General features: G+C 48.8%; 1 protein-coding gene across 1 annotated transcript in view; it reads right to left on the bottom strand.

Moving 5' to 3' along the window:
- The window catches only part of LOC125944409 (microtubule-associated protein futsch-like), a 94,652-nt gene that overhangs the window by 10,326 nt on the left and 66,828 nt on the right, over positions 1-17,498 (bottom strand). The window contains exons 19-20 of the mRNA XM_049664864.1: positions 12,219-12,581; positions 11,448-11,720 (exon numbers count right to left, since the gene is read on the bottom strand). Coding sequence (XP_049520821.1) covers positions 11,448-11,720; positions 12,219-12,581 — 636 coding nt within the window. The remainder of the gene's footprint in view (positions 1-11,447; positions 11,721-12,218; positions 12,582-17,498) is intronic.

Here is a 17,498-nt window from a genome sequence, read left to right as displayed (position 1 = left end):
ACGTCGATGAAGAGCTTCCCGGCCCCTCTCAGGAGCCGATATGTCTAACCAATGAAACGGACGAGAGGGAAATCTCGTCTCCGCAGACAAGTTCGGATGAACAACCGGCGTCTGGCAACGCGTCTCTAGGAAACGAGAATAGCGACGAGAACCATTCGGAACGCCGCGCTAGGACTGAGGACGCTTGGCATACCGTCCTCTGGCGCCGGCAACAGAAGAAACAGTTAAAAAAGCAGAAATCCGACAGAAATCGAAAAAGCGATCCACTGGCCGAAAAAGAAAAAAAGTCACGCCAAACAGGGATTACGACGGATGAAACGCCGCGGCCCACCTCCTATGCCAGAAGAGGGGTCTTTTGGTGAAAAACATATTGGGACTGGAACTCTCCAAGGCGGTGATAGATGCCTGCCAACAAAGTTTCAACGGCAACAACTTTTTGCTGCGGATCCACCCAGGATCAAACATTGTAATCATATCCACGACAAGCGAAGACGTGGCGAGTAGGCTGTGAGAGATCAGCCAATTAAACATCAGGGGGACAACTCACTCCTTCAACACATACGTGGCCGACCCCGAAGGCGTCCTGCGAGGAATAGTTCACGGAATCATCATCATCATCATCATCATCATCAGCCTATATTTATGTCCACTGCAGGACGAAGGCCTCTCCCTGCGATCTCCAATTACCCCTGTCTTGCGCTAGCGTATTCCAACTTGCGCCTGCGAATTTCCTAACCTCATCATCCCACCTGACTTTCTGCCGTCCTCGACTGCGCTTCCCTTCTCTTGGTATCCATTCTGTAACCCTAATGGTCCACCGGTTATCCATCCTACGCATTACATGGCCTGCCCAGCTCCATTTCTTCCGCTTAATGTCAACTAGAATATCGTCTACCCCCGTTTGTTCTCTGATCCACACCGCTCTCTTCCTGTCTCTTAACGTTACTCCTAAGATTTTTCGTTCCATTGCTCTTTGTGCGGTCCTTAACTTGTTCTCGAGCTTCTTTGTTAACCTCCAAGTTTCTGCCCCGTATGTTAGCACCGGTAGAATGCAATGATTGTACACTTTTCTTTTCAACGACAGTGGTAAGCTCCCAGTCAGGATTTGGCAATGCCTGCCGTATGCACTCCAACCTAATTTTATTCTTCTGTAAATTTCTTTCTCATGATCAGGGTCCCCTGTGAGTAATTGACCTAGATAAACATATTCCTTTACAGATTCTAGAGGCTGACTGGCGATTCTGAATTCTTGTTCGCTTGCCAGGCTATTGAACATTATCTTTGTCTTCTGCATATTCATCTTCAACCCAATTCTTGCACTTTCTCGATGAAGGTCCTCAATCATTTGTTGTAATTCCTCTCCATTGTTGCTCAATAGGACAATGTCATCTGCAAACCGAAGGTTGTTGAGATATTCGCCATCGATCCTCACTCCTAATTCTTCCCAGTCTAAGAGCTTGAATACTTCTTCTAAGCATGCAGTGAATAGCATTGGAGAGATTGTGTCTCCTTGCCTGACCCCTTTCTTGATAGGTATCTTTCTACTTTTCTTGTGGAGAACCAAGGTAGCTGTGGAATCCTTGTAGATATTTGCCAAGATATTCACGTATGCCTCCTCCACTCCTTGATTACGCAATGCCTCTATGACTGCTGATATCTCTACTGAATCGAATGCCTTTTCATAATCTATGAAAGCCATATAGAGAGGTTGATTGTACTCCGCAGATTTCTCGATTACCTGATTGATGGCATGGATATGGTCCATCGTAGAATATCCCTTCCTGAAGCCAGCCTGTTCTCTTGGTTGACTGAAGTCAAGTGTTGTCCTGATTCTATTGGAAATTATCTTGGTGAATATTTTATACAATACTGAAAGCAAGCTAATGGGTCTGTAATTCTTCAATTCTTTAACGTCTCCCTTCTTATGGATAAGTATAATGTTGGCGTTCTTCCAGCTCTCTGGTACACTTGAAGTTGTGAGGCATTTCGTATAAAGGGCCGCAAGCTTTTCAAGCATGATATCTCCTCCATCTTTGATTAAATCTACTGTTATTCCATCTTCTCCAGGCGCTTTTCCCCTGGTCATGTCTTTCAAGGCCCTTCTAACTTCATCGCTAGTTATAGAAGGAGCTTCTGTATCCGGTTCATCACTATTTCGAATGGAAGAAGCTTGGTTGTTTTGGCTACTGTACAGGTCAGTATAGAATTCTTCTGCTGCTTTTACTATGTCATCGAAATTGCTGATGATATTACTATGCTTATCTTTCAGTGCATACATCTTGCCTTGTCCTATGCCTAGTTTTCTTCTTACTGATTTCATGCTGCGTCCATATTTTACGGCTTCCTCAATTTTTCCCACGTTATAATTTCGAATATCCCTTACTTTCTTCTTGTTGACCAGTTTTGACAGTTCAGCGAATTCTATCTGATCTCTTGAGTTGGACACTTTCATGTTTTGTCGTTTCTTTATTAGGTCCTTTGTTTCTTGGGAGAGCTTCCCTACAGGTTGCTTTGGTGCTTTACCTCCCACTTCAATTGCTGCTTCTGAGATCAGCCTAGTTACGGTTTCGTTCATTATCTCTATGTTATCTTCATCTTCCTGTTCTAAAGCTGCATATTTGTTTGCGAGCACCAGCCTGAATTGGTCTGCTTTTACCCTTACTGCCTCTAGGTTGGCCTGTTTCCTCTTGACTAATTTCACTCTCTCTCTCTTCAAATTGAGAGAAATCCTAGACCTCACTAACCTATGGTCACTGCACTTAACCTTACCTAACACTTCTACATCCTGCACTATGCTTGGATCGGCAGAGAGTATGAAATCTATTTCATTCCTTGTTTCTCCATTAGGGCTTTTCCAGGTCCACTTCCTGTTGCTGCGCTTCCTGAAGAAGGTATTCATTATTCGGAGCCTATTCCTTTCCGCGAATTCTACTAACATCTCTCCTCTTGCATTCCTAGAATCGATGCCGTAGTTGCCAATGGCTTGCTCACCAAACTCTTTTTCCCCACTTTTGCATTGAAGTCGCCCATGACTAAAGTATACTGAGTTTGCACCTTTCTCATTGCTAGTTCAACATCTTCATAAAATTGTTCAATTTCTTCATCATCGTGACTAGAGGTTGGTGCATACCAGCCGGAATACCAGCCGGAAATTCGCAGGCTGAGCTTATGAAGAACCTGCGTGTTCGGACTCAAGGAGTGAAAATTGAGAGAGCAAGAATGTTGGGCTCGTCAAAGACGGCAATAATCACATTCACGGGCCGTGCACTGCCAAGGAGCGTATACATGATGGGAGCAGAGTTAATCTGCTACCCATACAAGCCAACAGTACAGGTATGCAAGATATGCCTCTTAACCGGACACCGAACGGATGTATGTACAACTCCAAATGTCAACGTGTGCCCCAAGTGCGGGGCAAGGGAACCAACGCTAGGACACCACTGCACCCTCAAGTGTGCCATCTGTGGCGGGGAACACCCCACAGGAGACAGTCTATGCAAGAAAAAACTTAAAAGCCTTGCTCCTCCCAGAAAATGGAGGATAGAGCAGCCAAAAAAGAGGGGAGACCAACCTGAGTGGACCTGCGATGCCAAATCGGACAGCGAATTCCCTCAACTAGAACTGCACAAGCATCGATGGTTCAGCTCGGAACGGGATATGAACAGCACTAGTCGAGATCAAGATCCCAATCTCCATTCGAGTTCCAGATCAAGATCTCGGTCTAGGAACCAGTGGCAAATCAACAACGGCAGCACGGTATCTGCCCCCCCCGGGTCATCCAGCCTAAAGAAACAGAACAAGAGCGGAGGACCCCAGACCAAGACGGGCTCCCTCCATCCCTCCAGGCCGAGGAATCAGAAGACCCGCAAGCCTCCGGTCGGACAAACAAAAATCAGGTGAGCTGGGCGAGAGTAGTATCTCCCAGTGCTCCAGTAACAGAAAATCTGCAATATAAAAAATATTAGAAGAAAATAAGAGGCTGACGCAAGAGATCAAGCAGCTGAGGAAACAAATGGCCGAGGAGCGTAATGATTTACAGGCGGCAATATCTTCATTAGAGAGAAGGCTAGAGGCTAAGCTGCAGCCCCACCACAATTTCCGAAAGAGACAGCTGGAGGCTGTAGTGAGAGCACAAGCGATACACCGTCAATAAACTGCGTGAATTCAAGGGGAACCGCGACGTCGGGTGAAGGAGGGGAAGGGATCATGGATGAAAGTATACCACCACCACCCCGAACGTAATACTAAATAACAACGATCAATTAACGCAGCAAATACAGGCACAGTTACAGGAAAACAGGCAGGGTACCGCTAACGTTAATAAACGCTTACAAGATTTCATGATGGAAATCAAACTCTTCGTCGGAGAGGAATTGAGAACTTAACGACAGTACGTAAACGAAGCCGTGGGAAGTTTGCAGAGGGCGATAAACAAGCGCCCTCGCTCGGCCTCCGCGGGCAGGAGCTAACAATCAAAGGCGGAGCGCGACGACACGGAAGCGCCCATACATCATGGCCAAAAATAATTTAAAAAGTGCGGAACAATTAGAGATCTGGCAGTGGAATTGCTGCACTTCTCACAAGCACGCAGTTGCACTCCAGAATTATATAATTCCAGAATTATATAAACTCGGCACCAATTCAACTGGACGTAGTATGCTTGCAAGAAAATGGCACCAAAATGGTCAAGCTGCGCGGATACTACGCTCTGCAAAACCCTAATCATCCCCGCATAGCCACGCTGGTGAGCAAGACGATTGCGGCAAAGGCAGAATATATAGAAATTCTTAAAGTCAATCATCAAATAATCAGCTTATTCCCCCGAAAGAGGGGCAAAGCGAGGACTGTAATTTATAAAGTCCTCCAAAAGAGAGAGATGTGGATTTTAGCGAGCTCCTCGCGCAAGCGGTTAATATCATGGGCACCAAGGACCGCCTATTGGTGTTGGGTGATTTTAACGCACCTAACACCACATGGGGTTATATAAAAGACTCACCCAAGGGAACGCGTCTCGAACACGCTGCGTCTAGGCTGGGTCTGACCTTAATAACGCTTCCCACCGCGCCCACAAGAGTAGGCAACAGTGTAAGTAGGGACACGTTCCCAGACCTCACTTTCACCTTCAACATCAAAGACGCAAACCTGGAGGAAAATCTAGGAAGCGACTATTATATCATCAGCGTCTCCCTATCGACACCCAAACTGCGCAGAGTCATAGGGGACGCGAGGATCACAGATTGGGCGGAATTCACAAAACGGGATCCCCCACCCGAATCTGTACCGGAATCAATAGGGGCTTGGTCTGAGTACATAAAATCGGTACACGCAAACACAATGAAGAAAATAGCAAGAACCATAGAGGCACCGGCAGTATAGATAGCCACCTGTTACGCACATGGGAGATCAGGCGAAGCCTCCTGAAGCGGTGGAAAAGTCAACGACTGAATAGGCAACCCTTGCGCAGGATCGCGGCTCTGGCAGAGGAAGCAAACGAATACGCAAGCAAATTGGCAACTGAGGGATGGGTCAGCTTTTGCAACTCGCTTCAGGGCAGACTAAGCACTGCTAAAACTTGGACCATCCTGAGGAACATCCTTGACCCAGATAAGTCCACATCCGCGACCAACAGAACAATGCAGAAAATCGCAGAAGACTTCCCTGGAACGGACGACGACCTCATAAAGGCTCTCAAGGTCAGATACATTGGCGAGAGTGCAACAACAACAAATTCGACAAATCAAATTAGTTACACGGGAGCAAAAAATGAAAATCTAGACGCGCCGATAACAAAGGCGGAGGTCTTTGCGGCAGCCCAGGCAGCCAAGAGGAACAGAGCCCCCAGTGAGGACCAAATTACAAATGCCATGATCAGAAACCTTAGTGACAAAGTCGTAGAGGACATCACAAATAAATTTAATGAACACTATTGGCTTAAAGGGAAGATCCCTGAAGAATGGAAAAAGGCCAAAATTATAACCATTCCAAAACCCGGGAAGAAGCCTTCCCTGCAGGCACTCAGACCCATATCACTGACGTCATGCATGGGAAAGCTCTTCTAACGGATCATTTACACCAGACTTCAAAATTTCATAGAGGACAGGGGCCTGTTCCCGGCTACCATGCTGGGCTTCCGCAGTCACCTCTCGACACAGGACGCTTTCCTCCTGTTACAGGAAGAGGTCCTAAAAGGCGTTCCCACGGGTGGGGAGCATTTTCGGCTTGCTCTCGACCTGATGGGGGCTATACTCACGAGGCCATACTCTCAGAGTTAAATATAAATGGTTGCGGTGAAAACATATACAACTATATAAGGGCTTTCCTCACAGAGAGGACGGCGACAATTGGTATCTCACAAGTAAAGTCTGAACCTTTCCAAATGCCAAACAAGGGCACGCCTCAGGAAACCGTCATATCTCCTTTGTTGTTTAACATCGCCATGCGTAGACTCGCGCTGGCCTTGGACGGTGTCCCGCAGCTAGGTTACACCCTCTACGCGGATGACATCCCTCTATGGGCCACGCGCGGGTCTCTGGCCAGCAAGGAGCAGACCCTGCAGGAGGCGGCACTGGTAGTAGAAAACTTTGCCAGAGCCAGCGGTCTCAGCTGCGCCCCCGAAAAGTCGGAGGTGATCCGTATACATGGAAAACGTTACAAAAGTAACGGACAAATAGAAATCCAAATAGAAAATCAGAAAATTAAAGAGGTCACCGTTGCTCGTATCCTGGGTTTCTGCGTTCAGAGCAACGGTAGGACAGATTACACAATTGGTCTCCTAAAATTGGCAACCAAACAGGTGGCTAGGATTATTCAGAGGATCACCTTTCACAAAAAGGGGACGAAGGAAACCGACACTCTACGTTTAGTGCAGGCGCTCGTAATAAGTTGACATACAGCTTGCCCTTCCACACGCTCAACAAGAGCGAGGAAGGGCAAGTAGACTCTATCATTAGAGGGATCTACAAGGCGGCATTAGGTTTACCGGTAGCCACTGCGACAGACAGGCTCCTCTGGATCGGCGTGCATAACACGTATGCCGAGCTCAAGGCTCTCTCAAAGGAACCGTCTCAGCCAGACGAGGTCGGGAAGGGAGATCCTGATAAGGACGGGCTTTCCACCGCATCCCCAAAACTTGGACGAGGTGCTAGTGGACATGCCAGAATCCGTTCAACGCAACATCTCGGTAGCCCCTATCCCGAAGAATATGGCCAAAGAAAGGCATAAAAAAAGGAGAGAGGCTCCGATAAAATAAAATGGCTCCGAAAACTAGTCAGAGGCAATGACAACGTACTCTACGCAGACGCTTCGAGATATAATTGGAAGCGCGCAGTAGTTACAGTAATCAATAGCGACACGAGTAGCATGGTATCAAGCGCCTCCCTGTACACGTCCTCGATCGCCAAAGCCGAGTGTTTCGCCATCGCCTTGGCAATTAAAGATGGAGAGCGGAAAGTCGGGAAGGCCTACATCACCATCATCTCGGATTCCCAGGAGGCGTGCCGACTCTTTACGAACGGCCGCCTCCCATTAAAAATACGAAACCTATTAGGAAGGGAACTAAAAAAACACTTAGAGGCTGGTCTGGTGCCCGGGACATGCTGGCCTAGAGGGTAACGAGAGGGCGGACGCTCTAGCTCGTGAGCTCATGAACCGAGCGGAGCACCAGCCGCCCTCCCAATTACAACCACCCCACACGACACTGGATGGCCTTCGCGGGGAGGAAGACAGTGATCCCGCTCGGTTGGACCCGCGCGAGATTCTTGCTCATCAACGAGGCGCACGGCAAAAGTATGGCGTCCCCCACAAATCTCTTGAAGTGGAAGACGCAATGGACCTCCGTAGAATTCAAACGGGTGTCTATCCAAATTTATTGCGACTGCACAAAATTTTTCCAACTTTGTACGGGCATGATTGTCCGTGGTGTCGCGACTTGCCACCGACCCTCTACCACGTCTCATGGGGATGTAGTAAAAGGCCAGATAAACTAAATTCTTTACAGGATAGGTATAGACTAGACAGCTCTCCGGAGCAATGGGAGGCACTCCTCGCTAGCTCATACCCGGAAGTGCCACTAGCACTTCTGGGCCACGTCGGGTTGGCGGCAGAAGCCAGTGGAACCCTGGACTTGGGGCGCCACCCATCTAGCTCCTAAACCCCTTCCCTTTTACCTCAATAAATGTTAGTCTTCTTTTTTTCCTTGCCTCAAGAGCGGGAACGTGTCAGTTTGCCCCATTCTCGCCTCGTGGTAGCTGGGACTGTGTTAAACAGCACCCCCGCCTTCGGGGGCGGCCCTCATTCCCCTGTCCTTTCCTCGTAGCAAAACGCTACGATCGGACGCTTCGAGACATTGTACCTCCTTTGGATTCCGCCCAGGCTGCACCGTTTCTTTCTGGATTAAAAAAGGAAGCTTCTGTCGTCAACACAGGCTCGCGTCAAACATAACTGCTTGTTTTACACAAGCCCGTTCGTCCATATGGTAACTCTCCGAAGAAACCCAAATGAAGCTGGGTAACCAGCTACCTGCAAACGTACTCCCACAGTGTGTGGATTCTGCAGAATATTTTTTTTCGTGGGCTCGTGCTCATCCAAATCAGTTTTGTACGCAACGGCGTTCCTGGAACTATATATAGTTCCTTTTGGGAGGAACGGAGGAACGCCACCGTTCCTTTAAGGGTCGGTGGAACTGTAACGGTAACTCGTTATTTTTACGAAGGAACGACAGAGGGAACGGCGTTCCTTCTGTAAACGTTCCACGGCACTGAACAGACGCACCGGCGCACGCACGTGTGCAGCACATCATCCAGGGCGGATGGGCGACCGCGTGAGGCGCAAGGACCTACCGCTTCCCTGTCACGTGACTATGGTGCATCTTCTTTCGCGAGTTCTCCATTATATTTTATCGCGATAGCAATTATATCGACACTTCAACCGGATTTCTGCCGTCGGCGTCGCCGTCGCCGTGAGGTTCCGTATAGATAAAATCTTCGCCGCGCGCCATATGCCCGAGCAGAAGCGTGCGGGGACGCGCGCTATCACGGAGAGCGAACGCACTCAATCTCCCACGGGCAAGCAAGGAAGCGGGAAGCCAGCGCTGGAGGGAGCGGGGGGGGGGGGGGGGGGGCGAACTTCTACTCTGCCAACAACCGCGCTCGTCGCTCGACCGCACCGTCTCTTATCTCCACACGGTATGCGCCGTGCATTCGCCGCTCAGTTTCCGTTGAAGCGATGGACCGCACGTACCTTCGCCCGCTGCGGCGTATATGCGCTTGCTGCCAGCGTTTTGACAGTCGTTGTCTGCAGTCATTCAGTGTGATCTATTCATGTTTGTTTGTGCGCGCTCACACCACGCTTGTTCATTCAGTTAGTAATAGTCGGGCCACATTTTCCAACGCACGCTACACATGCGATGCTGCCCAGACCGGCAGTGCAGCGCTACAGGTGTGTCCCTTCGCACGCGCTGCCTACGGGAAGCGCTTCTCATCAACACCACCGTTTCACACGCGCCTTCTCGTGGTCATCGAGTTTCTCTTCATGTCGGTCTACTTACGCCGCAGCACACCTGCTTACTTAATCAGCTCATGTTTACTACAATTCATATTGCTACCAAAGCTTTTCACCTTACTTCGTATGACATTGCTGTGTTGCTATCGCATTCATTGCTTCGCCCTCAGGGCGAAACTGTGACATTTTTTTTTATGACTAGGCTTCAAGATTGTCACGTGACGCTCCCTCCTGTAGTTTCTTTCCGCCATGCCGGCCTGCCGGACACTAACATCGAGATGTAACTCTTGCCGAGTTCAAACAAGGCCGGGTCTTTACTAAATAGCGAATGTCTATTCTGGACATTTCTTTTTCCACGCATACTGCAATATTGATTCCGCATTCATTAAACGCCTATGTATTGTTCCTTTTTATGCGGTTTCTTGTACAAGGAATTTGATTATATCCTCCTGAGACCTCTTGTACAGTACATTGCCGTCAACTTTTTTTTTCTAAGTTCACTCGGAAGTGATTACGCAAAATATTCACTCTGGGTGTGAAGTATGGTGCATGTGTAACTGGTAAGAAGTGGTTTACTCATATTCTTGTCATCCGCTTTTGAGAAATAGGCAATAAATTGGTCTAGACCTCTGTGTCGTCCCAAACGGCCGAAAGACTTCGAGGCGTGTTTCGAAGTCACCGAGATTGCGTGAAAATTGTGGACGCGGCAGCAATATGACAATGTACTGCACGTAGTTCCATCTTCATCTCAGCGTTTAAACAATGAAATGCAGTTTTTACCACGGCTAACATGAGGAGATGATTGAGATAGTCATTTTTTTTCACGTACATGGAACGGAGCTTTTGGCATCTATCCGTGGTATTCAAATTTTAAATGTTTTTCTCAAGTTCATGACATAACAGTATGCAATAAAAACCACCTTTAAGAGCGATTATGTTCCGTTGGTGTTTTCGGGTCTCGGGAGGATATATTGGTGCATGTGAGTAACTTTCTATTTGCAGATCTGAAGCACAGTATACTGACTGCGCATTTGAAGACCGAAGTGGAAAGTGCCGTATGTGTTGCACTCGTAATAGACGAGCACCAAAGTTGCAGTTAGACATGTCTGGAGTATGTCCGGTGCTGCCTGAAAAAAATTCGGCTAGGAGCGTTTCATTGTATCCTTTTTATCTCCAGATAATCTCCCGCCAGCGATGTTCAAATTCGCATAATATACGTAGTTCGATGTGACTTTTAAATCGCTCACTTTATTTCGCCGCAAGATTATCCGACACCATATTTTAATTTTTAAAAATCAAATGTAAGGTTAATATGTAACGACACGTTCCTATGTTAGAAGTGTAACTGGAACGCGTTCCTTTTGCACTAAAGTAACTTGTAACGGGAACTCGCTCCAAGATTGGGAAGGAACGAGGAACGAGCTTTCGTTCCTGTTTTAGAGGAACGTGTACAACACTGATCCAAATACAGTATAGCGCCATCTAACGGCCGTAGCCACTCAGACAGACCTCAAACTACAGCTGGAAAAGGGCTTTAAGTTTCCGCGTAACAGAAATATGCTTTCTCGCGTATTCGAATTACAATCCGAAGCTATCATGTATGCAGCTTGTGTATAAGTCGTACTTGACGATTTTGTTTTTTTAAGATCCCCCAGGCCCTGTGCGTTTTCAGATAGCACCAGAGCCGGATGCAGGGCTGTTAGTAACCGGTGTTAATGCTTGCAGCAAGCAAGTTGCTGGCAAGCAAGCATGCTTGCTTGCCAGCGACCCCTTACCGCCTGAATCACATTCTAATAACATGTCCAGCTCTGGAGGAAAAGAAAGAAGTACTTTCCCGAATTTCACAAAACACTAATAAAAGCATTTTCCAGCCCATGTAGCACTGGTTGTGTCTCCTATAATGTCTGTCGTCCTGTCGCGCTGTTTACAGTGCGCAGGAATGCTCGTACCGACAGTGCAGTCCGCCTTGTACGACGGAGGCGGATGCCGCGTTGCATCTGAAGGCCTCTGCGAAGGCGCTGGTGCTACGCAGGGGCAGGTTCACCATGTGCTCGGGCGTGAGCGCGTGTGCGCGCTGCGCGTAGTGCGCCTGGTCGCGCTCTTCGCAGTGGTCCAGCGCGAAGTAAAGGAAGAAGAGCTGCTCGGACGAATGCTCGGGCAGTCCGCTGTAGCGGAAGTCCAAATTCCAGATGCGCCGCACGGGAAGCAGCTGTCGAAACGCCCTGTTGCGAACAAGAAGAGGTATATATTTGCGACCAAGAAGAAGGAACATATTTGACGGCACGACTCGCGGGGGCATCGGTGGTTCTGTCGTAAGGACTACGGTTCCACTATATATAGGGGTGCCCCGCGTACCTTTGAGCCAAAATATAAAAATATGCGAGTGCCACGAAACTGGACTGAACCAAGGTAATGTTGCCTGCCGTCGCTATCAAGTCAGACTATATGCATCGCGGAAAGACGAAAAAGTAAGGAGCCACATGCAGGCCCATTGCTGTATGGGCACCGCCCCAGCTGAGAGAAACATTGTGTCGAGGAGGAATGGGGAAGTTAATGTTTGCGCTCTTTATACCTCCGTTATTATTAGTAGGTCATGTTAAGGAATTTCGGCAACACATGTTCGTTGAAAGGCATCGCACTCCAGGTGATTGTAGGGCCCCCTTTAAGCAACAGTTTTGAGAAACACGTACTCGCGTCCCAATTTCTGCGTCCCCATTCACCTGTGCGCTAGCACCAGCGCCGTGGAGCGGTAGAGCAGGTCCTTCTCCACGTCGCTGGTGGCGAAGAGGTTCCCGTCGGAGCCGTAGGCCCGCCTCGCGTCTTGCGACAGGCAGCGGCTCAGATCGCTCGCGCTCAGGCGCATGTTCGCCACCTCGGTGATGGGGGCGACCAGCTCGTACGGGTCGTCGAAGAGCACTCGCACCAGCGCCTGGTAGAAGCGCGTCGCCAGCCGCGACAGGTGCAGCGCGAACGCCGTGCTGTTCGTCGGCACCGAGTGGTTGAAAAGCACGGACGGCACCCGTACGTACCGGTGCGACACGTCGAACGCCGCGTACGGATGCATCTCGGACAGTTGCGGGTACCTGCATGCGGCGAGGTATATCTACGCGGCTGTCGCACACTCTGGCTTCACCCTTTGTCAATCACACGGGGCTCTCACACGAAACCGAGAAAAGCAGGGCGAATCCGCTTATCGGCTTTCAGATTTGCCTATACAGACCATTTTCTGTGTTTACGAAAAAACAGAGCCTGTGGCAGATAGCGCAATTCTAGTCCATGTGCTGGTCTACTCGAAGAGGCGGACGTCACTCGCACAAAAAATTGAAATGCATAATCGACTAATTAAGAAAAAATGACGAATAAAGTTTTAAACTAATAACCATATGGTCCGGCCATATTCCAATTTACGAATTGTAGCCGTGGAGATTGTAAGGCGGATCAACTTGGAACGAATTCTCAGGATGACACCACTTTGGAAATAATAATTCCCGAACTTTGCGGAGAAATGCATTGGCTTTTGCAGTTTTCTGCTTCAATGCTAAAACGACGTTTTGTAAAGAAAGTAACCGGAACGCCAATGCATTTCTCCGCGAAGTTCGGGAATTAATTTCTCGGAACTGGTGTCATCCCGAGAATTCGTTCCAGGTGGATCCGCCTTGCGAACTCCGCGGCTAGAGTTTGTAAATTGCAGTATGGGCCATAAGGCAATTAGCTGAAAACATAATTAGTGAATTTTTGTTAATCAGTCGACTTGCATTTCAATTTTTCGTGCAAGTAATGTCCGTCTCTTCGAGTAGACCAGCTCATGAACTAGAATTGTGCTATCCGCCACAGGCAACCTTTAAACATTTTTAAACAAAGTGTTCGCTGAAACAGTCGGTATATAGAACTCTCCTGCTGGCCCCAGTTATGCTGTGAAGTTAGAACTTTTGATAAGTGAGTTTTACGGCTAAGTACAACAAGAAAGCTACATACATGAGAGCGACGCATGGGACACTGAACGCATCATGAGCATCGGCCTATAGGCATCGGCCTATAGACAAAATACTTGTTTTTCCTGGGCTAACTTGACTGTAAAAAATGCATGACTGGAATATTTCTAGGGTCATGAATATGCCGTTGCCACGGCACGGATAAAAGGGTCCATGAATAACACGCTTTTATCTGCGCTGTGGCAGCAGTGTCCTTGTGACTCCGGAAAATGTATACGTTCGGGTGATCAATATGTTGAATTTGTTGAATATAATTACATGTTCTTGAACTGTTCAAATGTAAAAAACACGCCTCATGCACCAAGCTTCATTACGCCGTACCGAGGGTATATAAAAACGCTCCGATGAATTCAAATCCATTTAGTACCATGTACGTTAAAGTTGAGACAATTTATCTGCAGCCGTGTGATATCACGGTAGCCCCAGTCACTGATGCAGAAACTCGGACCATTGCAGACACCATTTGCAAGCTATTGCAACTCGTCTGCTGTTCAGTATCCGCTAACACGCTAACAGTATCGCTAACTCAGGAGACATTATGTCCGTGTATTGGACTTTAAATGGGAACAAGATGGAAGACTTCTCAGTTGCAGCGGGAACACGGAAACTGGGTTTACCCACCCTTTCAGCGCGTGCGTGAGGAGCAGTTCGTTGCGAGAGAGAAATGTGGAGACTTTTGGTCCTTGAGATCTTACTTCGCCTAGGTACTACCAGGGTTTGCTTTGTTTGTCCCTAGCCGAGCTCGCAGTACAGAATGCTTGGCTAGTGCGCCGAAGAACTCAAGCCCGAATTGAGTTTGTTGTATTTTGTTCTGACGGTAGCATATTAAAATCTTACAGTCGCATTGGGATACGATTGGAATTGAAGTGTCTTCTTGGACGACATTAATGGCAACGATGCATTGTTTATTAGTGTAGTTGAGCATACCGCACCCTTCAGGAGATACGCGGGAACGAAAACCTTGTACGTGAAAGTAAAAAAAAAAAGTAAAAAAAAAAAGCTGGACGTCGTCATGCAATTTAATAGCCGCAAATCGTTTGATGAGCTGTACAGCAACACAGGCAAATCATTACGCCGTACCGAGGTATATAAAAACGCTCCGATGAATTGAAACCCACTTAGTACCCTGTACGTTAAAGTTAAAAAAAGAAAGAGAGAGAGAGAGGGAAAATGAACATCGCCATGCAGTTTCTTAGCCGCAGACTTTTGTGAAAGCTGTAGAGCAACACTGATCGACTACGTGCGCACGTGCGCGCGTGTGTAATTAAGGAACGCGTACTTAATCCCCGTTACGATCTTGTACATGGGGTGTGCTAGGTGGGCGAGACAAGGGCTCAGATCACCACAGCCATGTCCGAAATATCTCTGAAGGCCTGCAGCACATTAGGGATATCCGTGCTTTTACTGTGATAGGAGATGTGACGGCGGGTGCGCGCGAGTATCACACGATATTCCGCGACAGTGGCCCCTCTCCACTCTTCGTATGCTTCGCAGCGATAAACTTCGTATGCTTGACCGCGTAACATTAGTGCACTGCGGCGAAGCTGACTGTAGGAAACCGACATTATGCAACGCGATAGAAAACGCACGTTCAAGATCTTTTCGTCAGTCTTTACCCCTCTTTATTAAATGACAAGATAACGTACAGCATGCGTCCGTGATATAAAACATTGATAAAAGGTATGGGCACCCAAAGTCTGGGAGACGTAAAAAGTAGAAAACGTTATATGCAGTTGAGACAAAATTTGTCTGCAGCCGTGTTATATCACGGTACCCTCAGTCACTGATGCAGAAACTCACCCATTGCAGACACCATCTGCTTAGAAACACACATACCACAGACACTATGAGCATTCGTATGGACAGTCAGGACGCGATGCAAGCATTCGCTTTGAACACTCTCTCTGTGACCATCTTCGAACACCACGTACTTAACGCGTATATGCACGCCCACCCTAACCTTCGGCTCCTTTTGGAGCGGGTCCCTGGCTACCAGGTTATAGAGGGTATAATGAGCGTGCTCATGCCCTAGCTCGAGAAGCAGACATACCGAGTGGCCCTGCGCCATGGCCAGATACCTATTGCCCGCGCACGATCCGATCGAGTCAAGCACCGAAAACAATTACGCGCTTGGCTTAAAGATGCTCGAAACTGCCGCAACACTTTCCCATCTCTCTTTTATTGTCATTCACGCGCAGAAGCGTCACTCATACGTTAGGGGCGAACATTGACGCCTGCGAAAGACACCACTCGACATTACACAGAACAAAGATCAGGTCACCCATTATGCCAGGTATATGCGGGCAATATCTCAATGGTCTGCACATGCATTGGAGCTGCCGCCAAGACATCTCATTCCCCTACACGATTACCCGTTCTATAAACTACAACCTTCATATCCCCACTACTGGGGGCTAGCGGGACTGCTCCACCTACGGAAGTCCGTGGCACCACTCCTCGTGGCACAACATCAACCACATAAAAGGGACCAGCACGGCTGCGCCGTTCGCTGGGAACGTGAACGCTACCGATGACGCGGACTATGAGTCATCGAAATAAAGTTTCTCTCTCCCTCCCTCCATCCCTCCCGCTCTCCCTCCCCTCTCCCTCCCAGAAACGGGAAGTCTTTCGCGACCTGTGTTGCCTGTGTGCGCAAACATTAAAAGCGAGCGTCCGGTGAGTCTGGGCCCGCTCAGCTTTATGGCGTATACTTATATATTGGTCCATCCCTACCCACTTGCAGGCGCATGTGTATAAGTGCGGACGGATCGAATCGGGGATCGGCTGTTCGCAGCCATCAGCGATGAACCGGTTCGCACACTCCGTCTTCTCGCATCGGTGCAGGGTATACCAAAGGCCCATCTCGAACAGACGTGAACGAGTTGATGTGAACACTGTCATGGTCGAGCCGTTTCAACCCCACTTCGGATTCGACCTTCTTTCCGTCGTGGGTTCGCGTAGACTAATGCGTAGAAAACTCGGTATGTGCGGGAGCATGCCAAGATTTTGGTGCACATCTAGTGATAGTGTCATCAACGACGATGCTCTTAGGCGTGAAAGGAGAACCATGAAAGCGGCCATTATTAGACCGCGTGGAAAGTCGTCGTATACCAGAAAGCACGCAATAGAAAGACCGGTGGCCATGCAGCTATGAATTCCCACGGCAGCTCGGCATGGCGTCATGCATTAGATAGCTTCTACCTGTGCCTAGATTATCGCTAAAGGGCTGCATACTTGCGTTCCCATTCTAAAGAATCCAAAGACTTCACCTAGAAAGTTCTGAGAGATTTTCCTGCGTCAAAATGACCCAAATACAAAATGTGGGCAGCTTGCACTAGTGGTGCAAGGCTAGAGTAAACAGCGGAGCTGGTGATCGACCTAGCTTCTTCCAGGTTTTACTAGGCTTGGCTAAGTTTTTCTAGGAAATGCTAAGTGCTGCTAGGCACGGTATTCCGAATCGGTTCGCCGCCGACGCGTAGATTCTCGCTTAGCCGCGCGACACGCTTCAAGATGAGCGGCTTCTTCGGGTGTCCGGATCTTCTTTGGTCGTCCCATGTCAATGGTACATGTACTCGCCACCGAATCAACGAGACTTCTGCCGCCGTCACGGCGGCTCCGAGCTTTATCTCCCCGGTGACGTCACGGCCAAGCTGCGCCGGTACACTTGCCGGGATGTGGCTGGTCGAAAGCTGCCGAGCCGCCGCCGGAGGCCGTGGCTGCAGTCACGGACACCGCGCGCGTTCGGCGTGAACGCGGGGAAACGCGGACGGCGTCGGCAGCAGCCCTGCGCATTGCCTCGTTGGTGCTGCTACAATTTCTTTTTCTCACTCTCTCTCGCTTTCATTTTCTCTTTCTCTCTCCCGAGCATAGCGCGCGCCACGCGCATGCTCTACTTCCCTCACCTTAACGTCCCATGTCAAGGCAACATGTGCACGACACGGAGAGGAGGCGAAGCACACGCCGCTCCGTGAAGTGGTTGCTAGGCGACGTGCGGTGACGTCATCACCA

The sequence above is a fragment of the Dermacentor silvarum genome, chromosome 3 (genome assembly GCF_013339745.2).
Source record: "Dermacentor silvarum isolate Dsil-2018 chromosome 3, BIME_Dsil_1.4, whole genome shotgun sequence".
NCBI lineage: Eukaryota > Metazoa > Arthropoda > Arachnida > Ixodida > Ixodidae > Dermacentor > Dermacentor silvarum.
This window is presented reverse-complemented; position numbering and strand designations above follow the sequence as displayed.